Source organism: Sprattus sprattus (assembly GCF_963457725.1).
Source record: "Sprattus sprattus genome assembly, chromosome: 8".
Classification (NCBI taxonomy): domain Eukaryota; kingdom Metazoa; phylum Chordata; class Actinopteri; order Clupeiformes; family Clupeidae; genus Sprattus; species Sprattus sprattus.
In genome coordinates this window covers 4684252-4694251 of record NC_137927.1, presented here as the reverse complement: position 1 = coordinate 4694251, position 10000 = coordinate 4684252, and the positions used below count along the sequence as shown (strand labels likewise).

At 42.3% G+C, this 10000-nt stretch overlaps 1 protein-coding gene across 1 annotated transcript in view; it reads right to left on the bottom strand.

Moving 5' to 3' along the window:
• Positions 1 to 10000, bottom strand: part of LOC308368738 (teneurin-3) — a gene marked incomplete at both ends in the record, with an annotated part of 127741 nt that overhangs the window by 71276 nt on the left and 46465 nt on the right. The window contains one exon of the mRNA XM_080842990.1: positions 3550 to 3736. Within this exon, the coding sequence (XP_080699116.1) occupies positions 3550 to 3736 (187 nt within the window). The remainder of the gene's footprint in view (positions 1 to 3549; positions 3737 to 10000) is intronic.

The window sequence follows — 10000 nt, the reverse complement described above, 5'->3', positions numbered from 1 at the left end:
CTCCTCACTGAATGTCCAGTGTATCTGTATCTGTGTGTGTGTATGTGTGAGTGTGTCTGTGTCTGTGTGTCTGTGTGTGTGTGTGCGTGCATGTGTGTGTGTGAGTGTGTGTCTGTGTGTTGCATCTCCTCACCAAATGTCCAGTGTATCTGTATCTGATCCTCAAATGAATCACACACACACACACACACACACACACACACACACTCGTCCTATGAGCCTCAGCACACACGAAGGATGACGCCCATAATCTCTGAGAGAACGCTCTCTAACACTCCAGGGCTTCCCAGAGACAACAGCCCCACTTCCCCGCCTGATGCCTGACGTCTGATGCCTGAGCCACGCAGGGCAGTGTCCCCATCCACAGCTCTACGGGAAGCAGGAAGGAACACACTGTACAATTTCACCTTTGTCATTTGGGACTCCAGCTGCCGTCTGCCATTCTCACAGCTGAGCTATGTCCTGGAATGTCTCTTTGTACTCATGTGCTTATGTGGTTTTACTGCATTATGTGTGCAGCGAGCGAGGAGTTATCTTAGTTAGCATAAATATACACATGGTCAAATGCTATCCTCACAAGCAATTGAACTCCCATGATCAATGGCAATCTTCAAACTGCTTCAAAAGATTGCACTGGTTATATTTTCTTTTTACAAATGATACACTTTTGCCTTGTGAAGTGTAAATCAATATTGCACTTCTACAATGCATTTGGAAATTTTGCAGAGCCTATACCACAAATCTATTATGTTTCAGATTCATCAATTCAATGAATTTCTTTCCTCATCAATCTACACACAATCCTCAACAATGACGAGGCAAAAAAGAAATTACGGAAAATAAAAGACATAAGAATTCCGGCCCTATGTTGTAACATTTGCAATTGCAATCTGGTCCATCCCATCCTATTTCTATCAATGGTCCCTCAGCTCATGCTGCTAAAACTTGATTGGATTGGACAGTTGATAGTTTATGTCAGTTTGAAAACCAAGCCATGAGGTAGAGAAAACTGTTTGTAGACCTGCGAGATAGGATTGTGTCAAGACAGATCTGGGGAAGGAAACAAGAGCATTTCTGCAGCATCGAAAAGTGCCCAAGAGCACAGTAGCCTCCTTTATTCTCAAATGGACGAGATTTGGAACAACCAACAGTCTTCGCAGATCTAGGCTTCCAGCTAAACTGAGTAATCCAGGATGAAGGGCCTTAGCCAGCCCAATGGTCCCTAGGAAATCTATGAGATCCAGAGTTCCTTCATAGAGATGGGACTTTTGAACGCTAATGCTGGCTGTGAAAACATTGTTCTTTATCACCATAGCCATTAAGTTCGCAAATACATAATGGGCAGCCAAGCTCTGCCCACTCACTCTGTCTCTTTTCTTCCTCTCCTAGTCTAAGCTGTCTGTGGGAGGCTGCTGTAGTCTCTCCACCTGATCTACATGCAGAAACCCTCTGCCTACACCTATCCATCCCCACCACACTGTCATGCATTAATTGTCCCCTGCTCATGATACATCTACCAATTCTGTGCTAGTCTAATTACCTGTAATGTCAGTAATTGCCCCCATCAAAATAGTTTTCTGTTTCATTGCTCTACTTACTCTTGTAATAGTAACTTTACGAGCACACTGTATACCCACTAAGCTGTTCTGCAATCTCTCTCTCCTCATCTTATCGTATTGTATGCCGTATGTATCATTTATATACCATCTAATGTTACGGGTACATTTGCTACATTGATGGTAGCATGCTTATCCTGATACATGTCAACAGCACTCTCTGCACTGCTTATGGTATTCACATAGAGAGGCCAACAGCACTCTCTGCACTGCTCATGGTATTCACATAGAGAGGCCAACAGCACTCTCTGCACTGCTTATGGCTCTATATGATTCCTTCTCAACAGCATCATGCTCAGAAGAAACACCTATGGCTGCATTGCTCAAAATGCAGAAATAGCGAAAAATGTCACCATTGTAAAATGGGTCTTGATATTGTTGTTGTTGTTGTTGCCATTGCTAGTTCTCTTAAGCCAATGTTTTCTGTAGCTCTGTCCTATGCTGGTTGCTATTAGCAATTTGAAAGCTAACTATTCACTTGTAGGAATGAAAAGGCAAAAACACTGCCAGTAACTGTGAAATACTTTTGCTTTTTGATTGCAGTTAACAAAATACAGAAAATATTGCAGTTGTCAGAAAACAACACCACTCTGAAGCACCACACACTTTCTAAATCAGCTCAGAGAGTGACTCTCCTGCCATGTTTTATTTGACGGCTGTTGTCTTTTTCCTAATTAGTATTGTTGAGGTGGACAACGGGCATATCGGAGAGATAGTGAAGAGACAAGCGAGTGTTGACAAGTGAGTGTTGTCTGCAAACACACCCAATATCAGTAATGCATTTGGACACATCACCATTCCACAGCTTTATAAAAGCTCTTTAGCTGCCCACAAAATAAACAGTACCGAGTCACAGAAAGAAATCGAATCATTTCACGTATTTTTGTCTTTGTGCAGATATTCTCTATTTCTGCCGCAACAAATCCCTTTTTCTTTGTGGCGCCTTGAATGGTTGTGACTATAAGATGGGGGGCAAAGCCAGAGACAGGAAAATACAGAAGGTTTTTACAGCATCCAGAATGGGTCCACATTCTCTGAAGCTGTAACTGAATGGCGTGCATCATGTCCGTGCTAATTTGTGCTCCCCTGTCAGACTGTGTGAACAGTCAGTGCTGATCTGTTTCAATCCTGAGGCTTGCAATATGATGTGCACGTTTTATTTGGGATAGACAATCTCCATTTTCACATCTCTGTAAAAACAGATTGACAGAAATGTTGCAGACAGGAGGCATGGGAAATATTAATATTGCGAGGAATTTCCCTATACTGCGGTATCAGTTGAATTAGCTGACGGAAGATATAGTAAACAGAGGCTCATTGGTAAACCGACATAGGAGATTTATTGTAGGGTCTCACTACAGAGTAGCAGAGAGTTTTTTAAGGGTTTACTTATTTTACTTTCCCTTTGGTTCTCACGTTGCGTTCTTTATTGTTTTCTCACATGACCAAGATTGTTTCACACAAACAGTCCCTTCAGTGTGTTTCGTGTGTGTAAAGGACCTGTACACACACACACACACACACACACACACACACACACACACTGTAGGATGGAGGGGGTCTTTCTAAAGAAACAGGTTCTGGTCGGTAAAGCTATATACATGTGTAAAAGTGTACAGTATGCAAGAACCACAGGTGAAAGAGCTAGTGTTGCTAAAAAGAATTGTGGGCTTACAGATAAAGGAATTTCAGAAAAGATCAAGAAAAAGATACAGACAAACTTAAAAATACATAAACACACACACAAAAACACTCACTCACTCATCTAAACACACACACTCACTCACTCACCTAAACACACACACACACACACACACAAATTCACCTAAATAAACACGCACGTGCGCACACACACAGACACACACACACACACACACACACACACACACACACACACACACACACACACAAACACACACACACACACACTGACCTGCTCTCCAGGGCCACATTGCTGCCCAGCACCCAGTTCTCCTGCAGCTGAACACACTCTGAGGCGCTCTGCAGCTCTGTCGTCTGATTGGCCAGCGTGTGGTTGAGCGAAGTGATTGACGGCGTCTGCTTGTGCTGGTGAGAGGCTGCAGGCAGAGGGGGCGGGCTCTGCTGGCTGGACAGCAGTTCTGTCAGAGGAAGAAGAAGAGACAGGGGTTAGAGTTGGACAAAATGGAGGAAAATTCATATTGAAACTCAGGTTCAGCGAGATGTGCTGAGTGGGAGAGGTGACCCTCAGTAAGAGCAGATGACAGCAGGAACACTGCCACAGTGTCACAGTAACGGTGACAGAAGAGCCAACTGAGCTGAAATAATGGGTGGCGTTTGACAGGCATGGCAATCAACAAACCACAACCTGGTGATTTGAAAGGCACAGCAGCACAGCTTCTGATAGCTACAGTCCAGTGCTTAGCCATTATGTCCAGTCACCAGGACATGCATTGTCACTCCTGTGATTGACATCAAAGACAGCCAACAGAAGTTGAACAGATGGGTTTCTAGCAGATGGATTTTCTAGCGTAACATGTAGTGTAATATGCATCAAAGTTAAGAGAGCACTAAAGCAGGTAGTGTAATATGCATCAAAGTTAAGAGAGCACTAAAGCAGGTAGTGTAATATGCATCAAAGTTAAGAGAGCACTAAAGCAGGTAGTGTAATATGCATCAAAGTTAAGAGAGCACTAAAGCAGGTAGTGTAATATGCATCAAAGTTAAGAGAGCACTAAAGCAGGTAGTGTAATATGCATCAAAGTTAAGAGAGCACTAAAGCAGGTAGTGTAATATGCATCAAAGTTAAGGGTAGGGATGCACCGATCCGCTTTTTTCACCTCCGATACCGATACCGATATCTGAGGTTTAGTATCGGCCGATACCGATCCCATACCGATATAAAAAAAAAGCGAAATGATGGTAACAAACTGTAAGTTTCATTGGGGGAGATCTGGGATCATGAGACTTGACTTAAACATTTCTTTCCTATGTAAAAAAAAACAAATAAACAGATATAAATGTACTGAATTACTAATTGATTTAATCATTTTGCACCAGTAAAACAATCTTAATCATATAAATATAGTGTGACTGGTTCAGTCAGTGCAATTAGGGATTCAAAATACAATGTAAAACAAAATAAATAATAAAATAATAAATAGCTCCAGATAGCAGATCCTTTCGCTCGCTCCATTTTGTAAACACTGAGCTCTGCACGGCGTGTTGCTTTTGTATGACGTCACTCACAGCGCACAGCATAGAATTACACTGAATAGATCAGCCAATAGACAGATAGATAGATAAACTTGTATTAATCCCGTGAGGTAAATTGAATTATCAAAGCAGCAAGGTAGTAGGAATAGGATTCAAGTATAAATATTTTTTGGATCGGCACATTTTCACCGATACCCGATCTAGAAATGTCGTCAATATCGGTACCGATACCGATACAAATATCGGATCGGTGCATCCCTAGTTAAGGGAGTGCTGATACATGTGATGGACCTGGAAATATTGCTTTTCTGTTGTTGTATTTATCTATAAATCCAGAAATCTCTGTGTGTCTGTCTCCCTGACGGTAGTTACGTTAGTTATGAGATTTTGCATGTAGCTTACGCATGTCATGAACCTGTGCATCCTTGATTTTGAAGAATTCTGAATTCATAGTTCGCGAGATATTTGTATTTAACCGTTTGCCGTAGGCACTACGGTTATCGTTTGCTGTATGCACGATGGGTAGTGAGGCACTATGGGTACTCCAGCTGCCGTCTGCCATTCTCACAGCTGAGCTATGTCCTGGAATGTCTCTTTGTACTCATGTGTTTATGTGGTTTTACTGCATTATGTGTGCAGCGAGCGAGGAGTTATCTTAGTTAGCATAAATATACACATGGTCAAATGCTATCCTCACAAGCAATTGAACTCCCATGATCAATGGCAATCTTGAAATTAATCTTGAATGCTTCAAAAGATTGCACTGGTAATATTTTCTTTTTACAAATGATACACTTTTGCCTTGTGAAGTGTAAATCACTATGGGTACTGTAGTAATTCAGAGAAAGAGGGGCGGACCCGCGCGACGTGAATGATGTCATAGTCATATAACAGTCGTGTGGTAGCCTAGACCACTGACCATGCGTTCATGCATCTACTGACGCAATGAGAGAGGTTTTCCGATGTATTAGTGTCCAATGTATATGTTGTAATTCCTGTGTACTTTGTTTTCTCATTATTGCAATATTATAAACCTCAGTCTGCATTTACCCTGGCTGGGAGAGGCTGGCATTCCGAAGATACTGTGTGTGATCGCCTTTGCTCTGTGTTCATTAAACCTGTCAGAGTGTATGAATAAACGGCTGGGTGCCAATCAAAATCACAAGGCAAGAGTGGAGTACTACACCGCTACAAATGGTAGCTTATATTGATAAGCCTCGGAGGCTTTCAGATTGTCCATTGCTTTCCCATCTGTTGCTATGTAAGTTATGTTGGGCCACGTCGTCATGTTATCCTCTCAGTTCTGTACTGAATTCGGGCGGGGGATAGTAACGCCATCTCCAGTCAGAGTATTTAAACTGTGTTCCCATTGTAAGGACATTATTAGCTTACGATCTGTCTGAGAGTGGGCTGTCAAAGCTAGCATCATCGAAGTCATACAGTACAGTAGGCTACATACAGTCAATAAAATTAACCTACATTTGAGTCCAACTGCATGACCATTCTTACCCTACACTTACCCTTACAATAAAGAAGTGATCCTATTTCAACCATAACTTCATTTTAAATAATTTCTTTCTTTATGACATTTAGTTTATAGTTTAGACAGCAACTTTGACATCTATATTCAACTGCATCCACTACATAATCTCAAACTTTATTTGTTGGTATATCTCCAAAAAGGCTATACAACATTAAAAAATGTCTTAATGAAAAGGAAACATGCATCACAATAATACTTCAGTGTAACCTTTACCTATGTGGAATGCAAATATGTCTTGCTATTACACTACCCAACAGCTACACCTATGTCTGCTAACACTACAGAATGCATAATTCCTACGGGCACTGCACTAGTTAACTAAATGTTTGTAAGACATTTACCTTATTTTGTATCTGTAACTCGTAACCTTGGATGTGTACTCTGTCTGTCTCACTGCAGAAACCTAAATACATCCTGCAGTCCCTTCTTCAACTTCGGCGTGCTGATTTAGATTCTATCACATGTAGTGTATTATGCATCAAAGTTAGGTACCACTGAATGAAAGTGAAAAAAGAGAAAGAAGAACAAGTTTGATGAGATAGGCGCTAATGTCTGGTATGGCTTTTTAGTGCAGAACAATACCAAACAACTTGTCAGAGTAAAAGCAATAACTGTCCCGTTCTCTCTTAAACATATCTTTATGAGCAAAACAAAAGGAGAGAAGTGTATAGTTTGTCAAGCTGGCCGACAGTATGGTCACTTTTATACGATAATCTATTAAAGGCTTCTACTAACCCACTGCACACTGAGTAGTGTCTGAAAAAAGCCATCAGGCAGCTAAACAACACTGAGAGACAGAGCAAATTGCCTCGTTATCTATTCTCTCGAGTGTGTGTGCGTGTTTGAGTGTCTGCACACACCACGTGCCTCTACCTATTCATCTCACACACACACACAGGCTAACACACACACACAAACACACACACACTCACACGCACGCACACACACACACACACACACACACACACACACACACACACACACACACACACACACACACACACACACACACACACACACACACACGCACACGCACACGCACACGCACACACACACACACACACACACACACACACACACACACACACACACACACGCACACGCGCACACACACACACACACACACACACACACACACACACACACTCAAACATGTGTGTAGGGCCCTGGGATTTTGGCACTCCAAGGCTGAGGGTAATATTTGGGGGAAGCAGCTGTTGCTTGATGAGTGCTCATTCGATTACAGCCCCAGAATACTCTCCTCAAGCTAATGACTGGAACACCCATTAGAAAACGCACAGAGAAGGAGATAGGAAACAGAAACGCTGCTTCTCTCTCTCTCTCTCTCTCCTTAAGCCTCAATCACAGAACGCTGTAATGCCCTTGTTGTCCAAGACGAGACAACACTCGACCACGTCTTGTCTGTTTTTGTCTGTGTGGGTATTTCACCATGTCTCCTGTCTGGTCATCTTTGTGGGTATTTTACTGCCTGGTCAGCCAGCCCAGCCCAGCCCAGCGTATGGTCCTTCCTCAGGTCTGTCCCTGGACATCCTGGGACAAACTGCACTGCAGTCTGCTGCCCCAAAGCTATTTCCTCTTAAGGCCACTTTCAGCAGAGGTGGAGTTTTTCTTTGAAGTGACCTTTGAAGTGTTCAAAGACTCTCCTTCTGCTCCTCCCCCCACAGTGGACAGCTCTGGGTATCACTCTAGCCTTTATATGGGAGACATGTCTACCCCTGCACAACCGTGTTATTAAGGCAAAAATGAGTTCCATGACTGGTACTGAAGCCTCCACAAACACACACACACACACACATACACACACACACACATACACACTCACACACTCACACACACAAACACTCACAGAGAGAGGGCACCAGTGTCGGGACCCTGTCAGACTCATTATATCTACACAGCATCTCCGACACACATCAGGACAGATGTACAATGATAAAGAAATCATTTTTGACATGCTGTCTTCCCAATGACAGCCCTGTGTCATACTCTTATGGAGTGCAGAGAAGCTAGGGGAGGGAGGCTAACACAGGGCGGAGAGTGACTGTATCTGGGCCGGATGTGGGCCGCGTCACAGCCGGTTCCGTCCCAGACACAGTCTCTGTCTGGAATGTAATATCACTCACTCCAGTGAGCAGATGGCAGGTGGATGAGGGACAGACTCCGGAAGTGCATCTTTCATTCGCCATCTCTAGCTCTGTCTGTCTCTCTCTCTCTCTCTCTCTCTCTCTCTCTGTTTCCATCTTTCATTCCCCATCTCTAGCTCTCTCCATCTCATCCGCTCTTCATCTCTATAACTCTGTCCTCCTTTGTCTCCATCTTTCTTTCTCTAGCTCTCTCTCTCTATTTCTCTCTATCTCTCTCTGTCTCTCCATCCGTCTCCATCTATCTCTCTCTTAGCATTCACTGTGTCCTTGTTATCCTTTCCCCTAAAATGACAACATCTCTTCCCAAACAACTCTTACTGGTTTTCCATATGTTGTTAACATGTTATTAACATGAAATAAACATGTGACATTCCACATATAAGTTTGCTGTCCATTTAAAAAAAAAAAAAATACTCATGTTTCCCCTAAATACTGTAGGCTTTAAATATGTATTATATGGCCTACCTACCAGTTTCATACTATCATCAGGTTTTGGGTTAGACTCTGTGCATTAAACCCATAATATATACTGTATATGTTATGGTTAGGCTAGGGCAGGGGTGGGCAAACTTTTTGACTCGCGGGCCACAAAGGGTTCTAAAATTTGACAGAGGGGCCGGGCCAGGAACAGATGGATGGAGTGTTTGTGTGAACTAATATAAATTAGTGCTGTCAAACGATTAAAATATTGAATCTCGATTTATCGCATTTTTGTCATAGTTAACTCAAAATTTGTATCAAATTCAAAAATATTTTAATGTTCTTATCATGGAAAAGTGGATTGGCTTGTTTTATGCAATGTTTTATTTTATTGAAAAACATCATTGCCAAACAGGGCGGTACAAAATTAAATTATACATTACACATTTCAGATAAACAAGGACTCAGCCTATAGTGCACTTAAACCATGGCTTATTTAAAAACAATGAACTGTATCAGTTAGGCTACCAATAAAAGGTAAGCCTACTACTTCTGTGCTTTCAGCCAGCTGCCTGTTGACATTTTCAGACAACAGTGAAGCTTGCTTCTTTTGCACAACACAACTTTTAAAGGTAAACTTTCTATTCAGAAGCTTTTTATCATCCATTTCGCCGTATCGCGCTCACCATTCACTCAAACCGTAATGTTAGCCTACTACACAGTTTGCGAGGCCAAAAAGAACGATAATCTATCAAAAAATTGATTTTTTTTTAACAAGGCGTTAATCGCGCAATACATTTTTTTACAGCGTTAAAATGGGTTAGCCTTCGATTGGAATCCAGTGAAAAAGTATTTTGTTGTTCACTCCGTGTTAAACACTTTGCACTCATTGTCCACTTTTCGTTTCCGTGATCCGCTCATTTAACAGAAGGGCTCACAGGACAAAGGGAGCACCGTATCTAACTGAGCAATGTAAGAAAACCCTGAAAATGGCGCTACGGCCCACACATGCATTGCGAGATCATGCGCCATCTAGCGGGGAAATGGGGGCATTACAGGAG